The 13848-nt window shown below is 32.3% G+C and overlaps 1 protein-coding gene across 1 annotated transcript; it reads right to left on the reverse strand.

Annotated features, from left to right (window-relative positions):
- Positions 1–8820: 8820 nt before the first annotated feature.
- On the reverse strand, positions 8821–11572 carry LOC149205614 (LOB domain-containing protein 4-like). Its single transcript, XM_089393514.1, has 2 exons — positions 11399–11572; positions 8821–9276 (listed from the first exon to the last, which is right to left on the reverse strand). Exons 1-2 carry the CDS (start codon positions 11570–11572, stop codon positions 8821–8823), a joined length of 630 nt encoding a protein of 209 aa, XP_089249640.1.
- Between the last annotated feature and the right edge of the window lie 2276 nt (positions 11573–13848).

Here is a 13848-nt window from a genome sequence, read left to right on the forward strand (position 1 = left end):
TGGAGCTCCTCATAATCATTCTACTTGGCAACAATGGATCTCTGTATAGTCAGTATTTTATTCTTTCTTGAGGATTCATTAACTTTGATCATGTAGAAGTGGATTTTACACGGAATTCGATCATGTAAAATTTATGGAATATCTGAGTATGTTATTCTATTAATATGTTTATCTTTTGTATGAAACCTTAAGAGTCACCTTCAATTATTACACTTACATTTCTTTCACTGGAAGGGTTGAGAAACCTAAATTTGAGAGAAATTAACTCGGTGACATTATTGATATTGATATCTATGCAGCATGCATACACCCAAAGAACTTCTTGTTTATCACTTATGAAAGCCCCACCAAATTTAGTAGTCTAGTATTTCCCTTAGATTAACCAAGGTGGAGATTCATAAAATGCACGGGATTAGGATCCTATTTATCTAGAAGGGGACTTATAAGCTCTAAAGATCTTAAAAGTGAATGGGTGTTGTTAGGATTGAACTCCAAGCATTAGATAGTTATAACATATTGTGCATTGCATTATCAATTTACTCTAGGCATGAAGTATAAAATATCATTTAATGTATGTATTTCATGATCATACCCTATATTCCATCCACTACAATGTGGGTGTTTCATAAGACAGGTTGGTTCCCTTGCTTCAAAAATTCCCATAGTAGGAAACCTAAATTTTTTTTCCATGTGATCTCAAGAATGGGATTCGATACTTAAAAATGCTTCTAGTTTATGATAGTCTCAAACCATGGGATCTCCACTTAGTAAACATATATAAATATGAGTTGTGTTTGAGCCTTGAGCTCAATCAGATCAACAAAAAAAAATATTTGTGAAGGAGCTATAGTTCCACTTCAGGAATATGGATTCTGAAGTAGGACAAGGAACTAGTCCAGCCTAGAGCCATCTAATCCTGGATCTGATATACACCTTTAGGTTGCATACCTGAGTTACAATATTTGATATATCAGTTATTTCTTTGTATGAGCTCAAGATCCATTGGTTTTTATGAACTCAAGAAATGTAGCATCAAGCTTCACATGGTGCTAATTGAATATGGGTTTAGATGTGTCTAGATATGTGTGCATATTCAATAGTGCCCAGTGTACCATCAAAATTAAATGAATTATTCCACAAGTTAAAAGAGTTGATGTATCACCACACTCACTCAGGTTGTAGAATGCACCTTGATTCTGTCCATGCAAATAGGCTCCCCTACGATTAGATCTATAATGCATAGCATTCTGTTAATGATGTCAGTTAGGAGAAATGTCAAGTAAACTAAAGTTGTGCGAATTTCAACACTCTCTTAAATTTGCTCATGAGTCACTATAAGAAACTTATTTTTCCTTGTTTTATTTTATTTGTTGTAGTGCTCAGACATATCAGTATATCTGAAATTCAGTTGAGACAACCAAGATCTCGTAGCCTATTGTGTTGTTCATTCCAAATGTAGGATATCTATTACAGACTCTAATGAAAGCTAGCATTCAAAATCTCACCTTAAACAGTAAGCCTTAGATTTATTTTTTCAGTGGATTAGGTATCAATCATGTGCTTGGTGATATCAATACTGACTTCACCCGTATGGATACTTTTTTATGCCATATTGAAATTCAATTCAATTCCAAGAGCAATAGAGAATGCTCCTAGAGCCCATTCAAAAATGTTTGAAAGAATGCACCATGCCCTTTGAGAGGTTGATGGCTTGATCATTTGTGCCAAGCAATAACCATGGTGTCTCGGCTGTTGTTCCCTCCACAACCCCAAGTTGTCCACCTAAATCAAAGATTGGAAGATGAGATTTGATTGATTATTTGAAGAGCTTGAAAGGGTATTTTCAATATCAGCGAATACTCAACAAATTGTGTCCAACCTGTTTTGGACTTTGGCTCCGTAGGGTCGACCATTGAATCCGCTCATATGCACCTGCATTGGTGTTAGTACATCTCTGTTTTTTAGCGCTAGTGGGTCTCGATTGAGGTGGAGTGATTATATGTTAACTCGATTAAAACTTTATATCACATAGTGCATTATCAATTAAGATTTTAGTTTATTTACTTTTAATCATTGTGCACCATCAACATTGAATTGAACTTTTTTAGACTATATGATCATATTCTACCATTAGTTATTACTTTTTAATAATATAATTTTCTTCTATTATTAATGTCAACTCCATATAGAGTTATAATCTAGAATGAAAATGGCCTTTGTATTATAAAGTGGATTTAGGTCCATATTCACCTCATGGTACTATCTTTTATGGCACACCCATTGAAATATTCATTTGATATCAATCTCAACTTCTTGCAAAAGCTAATCTTATTCCAAATGCCTTATTCTCTTGTTTTCTTCCCTTTACATTCAATTCCATGAAATGAGGATTATATAATTTTCATTTAGTTATTAAAATCACTATAGTACATGGAAATGCAATTAAGAGGAAGGCTTAAAAACATATTGGTCTTGATACAGTGTATGAAGTTTTTTGAATTCTTTAAGTTGGTTTCTGGGAAATTTTAATTTGATTTATTGACAATATATTATTGATTATGACCATACAGATGACGAGATTCTTCAGCAAGGTCTTTTATTAAATGATTAATTACAAAGCGTGCATGAAAAACATGACGTGATAGCCTCATGGTCTCCTTTACAACAACAACTTGTGATTTTCAGATCTCAAACACCATCTTCTAGTGCCCCTTATGAGGAAGATGAGGTTGAAGATGATTTTGGACAATTGGCCCACAGGTAATGTGAAGATGTTTTCTATTTTATGTTGCTAGAGATAAGTTGAAATAAAGATTTCACTATTGTCTTCAAATGACATATAGTTGGAAAAACAACTTAAGAACAAAATTCATTCACGTAATAGAAATTTTGAGCATTGAAACAGATAATAAGAGAAAAATTTCCCATAGCTAACCAATCTCATAGGCAAATCCAGTCAAACAGGAAAATACAATGATATCTTACTATTGTGTAAACCTAACTATAATAGAATTTGACTCGGTTTTGGGTGCCAATTACAATAACATGGCCAAAAATGAACTTACACATGGCCATTTCAACAAGCAGTTCACATGCCCATTTCCCAGATTACTCAATTTCAAAACTAAATGTATACAATATCAAAATTCATTCAGTAAATAGCGATTTTGAGCATTGAAACAGACAATAAGAGAAATATTTCTCATAGCTAACCAATCTCATAGACAAATCCAGTGAAACCCGTGCAACTAGGACCTCCTGTAAGCCAAAGAAGAAGTGGATCATTTTCTAGATCTCTTTTTGACTTCAAAAAATAGTAGAAAATTTATCTTCCAGTAACCTCACTAATTGTCACATACCTGCATGAATATGAAGAAAGCACAATTAATTTCATGCAATTACTCAATTGGTCATCCAATAGAATATAAGCATTGAAGAATCACATCTTTAACCACTCCATATAAAAAAAATAATTCTTCTTTACTTCATACAACAATTTTGACTCTAGTAGTCATTTTTTTTTAGCTTCAATTGTTACATAATTTTATCAAATGTCCATAGATATTAAACTATGTTCAAACATTGTCAAACTTTAGTGTGTTTATATCAATGTAAATCGTTGCTTTTTGGATGTAAATAGAGATCTGTGTATTTTATCTTTTTCTCTCTCTTTCTTTTTTTCATATTAACATGCATTCTGCTATTAAAAGTGGAGATTTATCAACTCTTTGGTTGTCTTCTTAATCTTCACATAAATACAAAGTTGATTGTTTATTTATCAGATTCATATCAACCTAGAATCTTCTATGTTGGTCTGCTAATTTCAATATTTGAACATGGACTGTATATAATATTAAATAGGCTAGCCTCGATTGTATTAACAAGACATGCATTGAACCATTAGAAAATACCTTATGTGATTTGACCATTTTCCACTGTGAATGCACCCACAAGAAGTATACGAGGATTTAATTTTACCTTATGCAAAAAAAGTGGAACTTAATAACTAAAAACATATATAGATTAGCTGCATGAAAATCTAATGTATCAAATATTCACACATCGATTTCCTTGGATCTTGAACATGTATACCTGTACAATATGGTACACATGCAAGGGCCAAAGCCTTGTTCACCTGACATAAATAAGAGATTCTTTGATATGAAATTTGGCACTTATGCCACGTCCCAATATCATTACATTAGTTTAGAAGTCAAAGGTTCCATATATGGGCTTCCTAAACTACTGGACATGGAGCTTTGCATTCCATTGTGCCCTTATCTTTGTTGTTGTTGCTATTGTGACTCTAACTATTGATTTTTCCATTGAGAACCCATTTGTGGTGACATCCTTTTCCTTATTACTAGATGGACTCCCACATTTTGACCATGGACTAGACCAAGTGGACTTACATATTGTTGCTGATGTAGTCTTGTGCTATTTGTCTTTGGAGACAATATGCAAAAAGTTGTGGGTGTTGGCACTACAACAATTCCATTTAATGGGGTGATCAATGTCCTTGCTGAATTGGCTAGAGATATTTGAGTGCCTGAAACACTATTATGATTAGATAATTTATATGGCACACATGTTTGTGATATGCTCTGCCCTTCTTTCCACTATGTTGTATTTACATTAGTGGCATTTGAATTCATAGCAAAAGTAAGGGGTATAATAGGTTTGGGTGATATTGTACTTAATATGCTACCCACATTAAACCCAGCTTGAAATGCTACATGTCTTTTAAGATGGTAGTTGAGAAGCAGCCTAATCCTTTTGTTACACAAAGCCTTTGCTGAGTTGAGGGGATGGTTGTATTCAAGCATCAAATCTTGTTTGACGAGGCAAAAGCTTTTGGTGAACAACCTGTTGGGATTGCATTTATTTCCTTTGGTGTTCTGATCATGAAACTAATGGAGGGATGGAAGATGATGTTGCTTATTGTGACATGTGCACATGTTGTTGTCGTTGTACACTAGGTGGAAATGACACTGATGATTGGTCGTTTTCCATGGATAACGAAACTTGAGACTGTTGCTTTACTAATGATCAGTGCAAAAATCCCTTTGGATGTTGAAAAAAGGTTGAAGTATGAGACAAGATACCTCCTACCAAGTATAATAGAATTTGACTCGGTTTGGGTGCCAATTACAATAACATGGCCAAAAATGAACTTACACATGGTCATTTCAACAAGGAGTTCACATGTCTATTTGCTAGATTACTCAATTTCAAAACTAAATGTATACAATATCAAAATTCATTGAGTAAATAACGATTTTGAGCATTGAAACAGAAAATAAGAGAAATATTTCTCATAGCTAACCAATCTCATAGACAAATATAGTGAAACTCGTGCAACAAGGACCTCCTGTAAGCCAAAGAAGAAGTGGATCATTTTCTCGATCTCTTTCTGACTTCAAAAAATAGTAGAAAAGTTCTCTTCCAGTAACCTCACTAACTGTCACGTACCTGCATGAATATGAAGAAAGAACAATGAATTTCATGCAGTTACTCAATTGGTCATCCAATAGAATATAAGCATTGAAGAATCACATCTTTAACCACTCCATATAAAAAATTTAACTCTTGTTTACTTCATACAACAATTTTGACTCCAATAGTCATTTTTTTTAGCTTCAATTGTTATATAATTTTATCAAATGTCCATAGATATTAAACTCTATTCAAACATATGTCAAACTTCAATGTGTTCATATCAATGTAAATCGTTGCTTTTTGGATGTAAATAGAGATCTGTGTCTTTTATCTTTTTCTCTCTCTTTCTTTTTTCATATTAACATGCATTCTGCTATTAAAAGTGGAGATTTATCAACTCTTTGGTTCTCTTCTTAATCTTCACATAAATACACAGTTGATTGTTTATTTATCAGATTCATATCAACCTAGAATCTGCTATGTTGGTATGCTAATTTCAATATTTGAACATGGACTATATATAAGATTAAATAGGATTTACTGTGAATAGATATGACACTTACCCAACATATATCTCAACTCTAATATTGCCATGGTAGCGTAGAAATGACTCTACTCTTGCATTTGGAGGTGCTCTCGGGGAATCAGGCAAGGAAAGGCAAGTGATAATGAATAAATACTAAGAGTGCACACATTTCTATTTCAAGTACGCACTAAATTTATTTTATTTTATTTCAGTAACTCCCTTGGAAATGGTTGAGCAATGGTATAAAACTTGCCTTACATGAATTTATTATTTTATTCTTAACATGAAGAAGGATGCGTGGTGTGGTGTGCCTCCAAAAAACGATTAAATTCCCAAAAAAAAGTTAGTGATAGGGACTTCTCTGCAACTTTAGCTTGCTATGAATTCAATTAAAATAGTTCATTCCCTGAATTAGATTCATTGCATATGAAGCTTCCTCAGGAACTAGAACACCACCAATTTGGATACCAATTGCAGCAATTCTTGGGCTGCAAACAGGAGATGGAGCCAACTCAAATTGTGAAAGCGAGTAATGGAGGAGATAACTTTGTAGGTCACCAATAGATTGAGAATTGGCCTATATCATGTTGCCAGGACCTGTGTAAATTTTCCATATTTTGTAAAACCTTCATCAAGACATGATTGTTAATCAATTGTAGATTCAAATGCATATACATTCTTACAATTCTTTGTTATCATGGAAGCCAATTCAAATTATACAAGGGTATTGAAATTGTGGATTTAACCACTGGATATGAATTTAATTTCCACTATTTAATTATTCAAGCTTTGGATTTATATGTTAGAGAGTAAAATTTCTTGTAGGATGGAGAAATCTTGAACATTTTTCTTTTGCCTCATAATATGTCATAAAATGAAGTTCCAACTGAGGATCCTATATGTTCAAATGACATGTATTTATTTTCAGCAAATATAAGTGTGTTGCCTTATTATTTTCAAGGTTAGAATTGTTTTTTCATTTAGATTTAAAATGACTTTGCTGTTAGCTTTAAAAATAATGGATTTTTTTTTTTTTTTTTTATCCATAAAGAAGAGAGATTTAAGGCAATTAAAATCACTATTTGGGAACTTTGAATGTTGAAACCACCTTAAAAGAACTTTTAAAATGATTTTATTTATTTTTTAAAATATAATTTTTATATTGTCTCTAGAGAGACAATAGTTGGAATTGTGGACATATAGTCTCTATAGAGACAATATGTTTTTAATCTCAGCTATTGTCTCTGAAAAGACAAAAATGTAATTGTCTCTAAATGGGCAAAAATGAAAGTGTCTCTACAAAGTCCAATGAAATTGTCTCTAGAGAGACAAAATGAAATTGTCTCTTAAGAGACAATAATTCCTCTCTTTATAGAGACAATAATAATATGTGTTCTATATTGTCTTTATAGAGACAAATTTGTAAGACAATAATTTTGAGACACTGGCTTAAAGACAATATTTAAGACAATACACAAGTTTCTTTTTGTCTTAAGTTACGACAATTAACTCAAAAATTCCTTAAATGTTGTCTTAAACCCCCTACATGTAGTAGTGCATGGACACTAAGATTTCCAAACTCATTGACCTCTACTATCTCAACAAATCTTTCATTACTTAAATCATAGAGCAAAAGAAAAACCTTCAAACTATCATATAAAATAAACCGAATAACATATAACAAAAATTTCACATTATTTATAACAAAGCTTTCTCTTCAAACTTTTAACCTCTAACAAAACTCTCATTTCCCCATCCGATCCACATTTATAAAAATACTCTTAATCATTATTTAAAAAAAAATAACCCCTTCAACAACATAACATAAAAGAAAAACCAACGGTGAAGTTAAAAAAATGATCTCCCATACTAGCCCTTTTAAAATCTTCTATATTTATGTTGAAATAAGGCACTAGCTAATGTTATTTCAATGTGTTGTTTTATAAACTATGCTACCATGAAAGACACAACTTATACAATGAACATGCTCGTATCCCTATGCTTTTGGTATTAGGTGGCAAGCCAAAGTTACTATTTTATCTCTTTGAAATAATACTCATGGCAGCTTGGGGAAAGAACTTTTCATTTATAATTAAAATATAATAGAATTACTACAACTGTTAAATTGCACCAAAATCTCCCTTCAAACTCAGCCCACACCCGGCCATGCTGGGCCAAATGAAGGGTATCAGAATCGAATTAGGGCAAGAAGAAAATAAAGAAGTACATCAAGGGAAGGCCTAAATCGAGACCCTTATTATACATTGAGCAAACCCGAAGCAATACATAGTGTGAAATTGCCATCACTTTCATTCGCAGACATACGAGAGTTTGACATTCAAGGACGTGTAATTAGGCAGTGCAATTAGGGACGCAAAAAAAAACAATATGGTGTAATTAAACTAGGGTCTAGTGGTTTATTGGTTTTGGATATATGTGATTTGGTTTTGGGTAGATGTGATTAAGTTTTGGATAGACGTAACAGGTGTCTTGGATAGACATGATCAGGTATTACTGATTCAATTTCCTCGTAAAAAATCACATTAAAGTTAAACATGTGCAAGAATCCAAGGGTCTTTATAAAGAAGTGATTGAGTGTGACTGGTTTAATTCTCTACTATTCTGTGAACATGAACATGATTTAATCTGATCCAAAAATTCTCCACCGAATGTTATTATTTGGACATAAATTCATGATATAAGCCTGATATTCTCCCTAAATTCTTCAAAAATTCTCCACTTTATTCGGGTGTTATTATTTCGACATAAGCATGATATAATATGACCCAAAAAAAATTCGAGCCCCCTAATAATTCTGTGGAGTTCACAGTCAAAATATACACAGGATACGTCGACTACTGCCATGACGGCTCCCACAGCTCCGGTAGGTATTGATCAGCTTGATCACGAACATCTGAAAGCTGGTACCCATTGGGAAGTTCATCGCATGAAGATATGGATCTTTCATGGAAAGTGCTCAGACTGTGAGAAAACGGCTCCGATATGGATTGATCTCCGGCATCAACAATATGCAGGTTTTCTTTTATGTAAGAAAACGGCTCCGATATGCATTGATCTCCAGCCTCAACAATATGCAGGTTTTCTCTTATGTAAGAAAAGATATTCGCCTGTTGCAAATGCATGTGAAGAAGCTCCGCCTGCAAGATCGCCTTCTCTGCCTGCAGCTTAGAGACATGTTCCTGCAGCTGCCAGATTGTTCCCGCGCACCCATACACAGGGTCTCTAAGCCTTGCGCTCGCTTCATATACCATACTGCTAACTCCATCAGCGCGATATTCCAGTGGCAGATCCTGAATAGAAATCGTCATGTCAGCACCAGTATTGAAAAATTGCAGCAAACCTGAATAAATGAGAATAAACCTGAGTGAAAGAGAATACTTCTATTTACTAGAGGCTTTGTAGAATCTCTGGAAAAGCTCCTGAATAAAATAGAATGCTCTTAATTAGCAGAGGCTTTGTAGAATGTATGGAAAAGAGTTAAAAGACTATTTCTTCTATGCCCGAGACGAAGATGGTTATTAGAGGCTTTGAACGATCGAAAAGAGTAAAAAAGTTATCAGAAGGTTTAAGGATTGAAAGAGTAAAGATGTCATTTAGTAAAAAACCTATTTTGTTTATGAGCCAGAGAAAGAGAATAGATTTTATAGAGGAGGAAGAACAGTCATTTTTTCTAAACCATAAGAGGTTATTAGAAATCCATTATTATTAGAGGTTTTTGCATAATTTATGGAAAAGAGTAAAAATATTATTTTATTTTTTCCCATAAGAAAATATCAACATATTTTTATTATTAATAAATTAATTACATATTTTAAATACAATTTGAACGACTTATATCTTTGTTTCCCACATTTTATCTTTCAAAAAAGATGTCTAATATCATTTATATAACTTGGTCAAAAATCAATTTAAAAGGTTATCTGTCTTTATCTAACTTCATAAAAACAATCAAACCTTGACAGTTCAATAAGATCTTCACATGATAATAAACAATAACTTTAAAAATCATCAACTATATCCAACCAAAGACCAATAAAAACTATCTACATTAGGATATTAGAAAAATATACTTCAAAAGCTTTGTAAGTTACTATTCTCAAAAGCAGCAAAACTGATCAAACCAGACTCACCACCACAGCCTTCCTTTGATAAGAGATCTGCTACTTGGTTCTGCTCCTTAAAAATGTGTAAGAAACATGCTCTCTAAAAGGTCTTTGCAGGAAAGAGCCGAAGATAGTTATTAAAGGCTTTGCAAAGTTTATAGAAGAGAGTAAAAATGTTAGCTTATCCATGAGCATTAGAAGAAGAAAAGACTTTATATATTGGAGGAAGATGGTTGTTTTTCTATGCTAAGGAGGAAGATGGTTATTAAAAACTTTGCAGTATTTTAATAGAAAAGAGTAGAAAAGTTATTTCCTCTATCACCATAAGCAAGAGCTAGAGAAGATTTTATAATGGAGAAGATGCTTATTTCTTCTATCCTAGGGAGGAATATAGTTATTAAATTATTTGCAAGATTTATGGAAAAAAAAGTAAAATAGTTATTTCTCTATGAGCATGAGGAAGAAAATGAGAAAATATTTTATAATGGAGGAAGATGGTTATTTCTTCTATTATAGGGAGGAAGATGGTTCTTGAAGACTTTGCAAGATTTATGGAAAAAAATAAAATGTTATTTCATTTATTATCATGCCCAAGAGAAATAGATAAGATTTTATAGTGGAAGAAGATTGCTATTATAAAATGTATAAGATTTTTAGAGAAAAAGGAAAGATGAGAATATTTTTTTTAAGTTTATGTCAAGTGGTTGGGAAGAATGATTATTATCACGCACAAATAATATGATGAAATTTAATATAATAACTTTTAAATTTATTGTTAACATTAAATAATCTTTCTTCATAATCTTTCTCCCACACTAAACATATATATTGTGTATATATAATTGAATATAAATCATTTAAAAAATTATATGATATCATTATACACTCAAATCATTAAAAATTGAAGGCATTAAAATACCAAGGCCAATAGAAAAATAATAAATAATTGGCTTTATAATTAGATCCTCCCATTATAACTTAAATTTACAATCTAAATCAAAAAATAAATTATATTACCATATTTATTTATATAATATATTTATATCATACATTAAAAAACACATTTATATGATACATTCTACAAAATAAGAAAATGGAAAAGTAGTCTAAATAACATATAAATATCAACACTGTTATCTTTATTAAAACATAAATCAATTCAAGTTTGAACCAAGCGAATATAATGATAATAATTTTCTGAAGTTACAGTGCAGTCTGAGACTCGATATTCATCCCAAACACAAAGTTATGTTCATTAACATACACATCAAATATATGAAGACTTATACATAATGTTGTATAGCATTACCTCTAGCATTTTTATGATATTGCTTGCTCCAAATACTCTATGTGCATCTGCAAATTTCTGACAATCATTTTGTGGGAAGTAAGCGGCGAGCACACAGCTCTCTGTACATCGTCTTCTCAATAGCTTGCAAGCTGCGCATGGTGATGTTGTATGCCGTCCTCTTAATTCGCTCATCTGCAATAGCAGTTACCACACAATAGCCCATTATAACCATGACTGCACCAATGAGAAACCAAATACTGCAAACAAAAAAAGGATGACGTTGATGGAAAAAAAAATATGAGAGAAAAAAAATATGAATTAATGGATTTTACCTTTTTTTTGAGGTTATGACAAAATGGTCAGATTCACAATTCCAGCACTGGCCGAGGGACCTCAAAATCCTTAGGAGCAAGAGGGTGATGTATGCCCTGAATTTATAGGAATTGAGGGGAGAGTTAGGCAGATTGTATGATGAATTCAACACGTGAAGTCACATAAAATGGCCCGGCGCACTGTCTGGGTCTTGCCCGTGAAGCCGCTGAAGCGGTTGACTTAAAATCATGTCCTCTGTCTGATCTGCCTGGGAGTTCTGATTTACGGATGCATGAGAATTATAATTTTGAGTTATGAAATCTGACTTACCGAACTGTCAGAGGAATAGGATAAAATATTCAGCGTTTTTCCAGGGGCATCCGTGTTCAGAGTTAGATGGTTTAAATGAGAACCACAAATTTGAGTTCTGAAATCTGCGAAATCAATTGCTCTACAAACCAACAAAAGATTAAGATTTCATTAAAAGATTTGGTCCAGACAAAACTAAAAAAAATCAAGATTTGGTCAAAGGATTCGGTGAAAAATGGTATGACATAGTGTTGAAAAAAAAAAAATATATATATATATATATATATATATATAAAATAGTTAAATTCAACCATATTTTAATGGAGTTTAAATAACTAGAAATTAAAATTTAGTTAAAGATTGTATGATTAGATTTTAGAAAAAAGAAAAGCTCAAAATGTATAATAGTGACATTGAATCTATATTAATTATCAAGATATTGAATGATTAGTATTCAAAAATAATGTTTATAATTATTTTATAACTATTTTGTAATTATTTATATAATTAAAATTATTATAAAAAATTTCAATTTCAAAATAAATAAGATAATTGGATTTCAAAGAGTGGTTTGCAGTAATCATATAATGATGTTAATATGACTTATGTCAACCATATACTCTTTAAAATGAGTTTTCAAAGATTTATAGTTTTAACCAATGTATGTTTTTTTATCACACTTTTTTTTATGACAACTAATTAATTTATTATGATATGTATTATTACTAATATTTAATTTTATAATAGTCTCCTTTTGTGCCAAATGATTCTCTTATGACTTTTTGTTATAATTTTTTTCAAAGAAACTTCTTTCTTATATTTTAGTTTTAGTTAATACATTTATTTTTATTCCGAATCTGGTAAGGTTTGTTGGAATCACAAGTTTTAGTTGAGAAATTTTCTCAATCCAAATGCCACATAGGTTTTAAATAACAAAAAATCAAGATTTGGTCAAAAATTGTGTGACTTAAAAAAAAAAAAAAAAACCACCTCGAAATAAATAATAGTTAAATTGAGCCATATTCTGGGATGAGAATATGCTCTATGGTTTGTTTGGACAAATGATGTTTCTACGAAAACCCTAGGCTTTGCGGCCGTGTGATGTGTGATACCCTCTAATTTTGAGTAGTAGTCTAGACTGGCTCAGATCCTCCAATGAAGTAGGTTGCAGATCTTCCTGATGTCGATCTGATATAATTACAATCCTCCTTCCCTCTCATTAACGGTCTATCTCTTTAGCAAAGGTAAGCGCACTGAGATTTTGAGGTCTCTATTTTTTTTCTTTTGACCGGGCAGCCCTTTGTGGCTAATTTGGCCCAAGGTTATGAGTTAGCCCTGGAGGTTTCAACCTTCAATAACCTAGTAGCTAATGGACCCAAATTCCAAAATCCCCTTCCTCCAAATTTGTTAAGAAGCTTGATGATATCCCTAAAGTTGTGATTCCAACCCCTCAAGGCTAATCAAGGGCCCTTCAACTAACCAAATGAGGCTTGATTGGCCAATTTACTAACTTTGGCCTTTCATTGAGATCAATTAGATCATGGATCAAGACTAATTGGAAAGAAAAAAAGAAGGGGGAAGTGGTTCCTCTTTTGTCAGAAAGGGTTTCTTCACCTTGCATTTTGAGCTCAAGGAAGACAGGGACCTTATTTTCAGAATCAACCCACACTTTATGGGACCTCAAGGTTTGTATTTGGACATATGAAACTCTAACTTCAATCTAGATTGTGATATCCCTATGAAAGTCCCAGTTTAGGTTAAGTTTCCATATTTCCCTCTTTATTGCTGGAATGATGCCACCTTCAAGCTCATTATCAACTCTCATTGAAAATATACTGACTCTGTTG

This window comes from Pinus tabuliformis, chromosome 1_2 (genome assembly GCF_031772625.1).
Source record: "Pinus tabuliformis cultivar Carrire ecotype Pingquan chromosome 1_2, CPIR1, whole genome shotgun sequence".
Lineage (NCBI taxonomy): Eukaryota > Viridiplantae > Streptophyta > Pinopsida > Pinales > Pinaceae > Pinus > Pinus tabuliformis.

Bases quoted from the DNA above. Each gene is read 5' to 3' on its own strand.
- LOC149205614 (XM_089393514.1), bottom strand. From the start codon at position 11,572: ATGAGCGAATTAAGAGGACGGCATACAACATCACCATGCGCAGCTTGC. The intron at 9,277-11,398 runs GTAATGCTATAC...ATTTCTATTCAG, and splicing joins ATATCATAAAAATGCTAGAG to GATCTGCCACTGGAATATCG.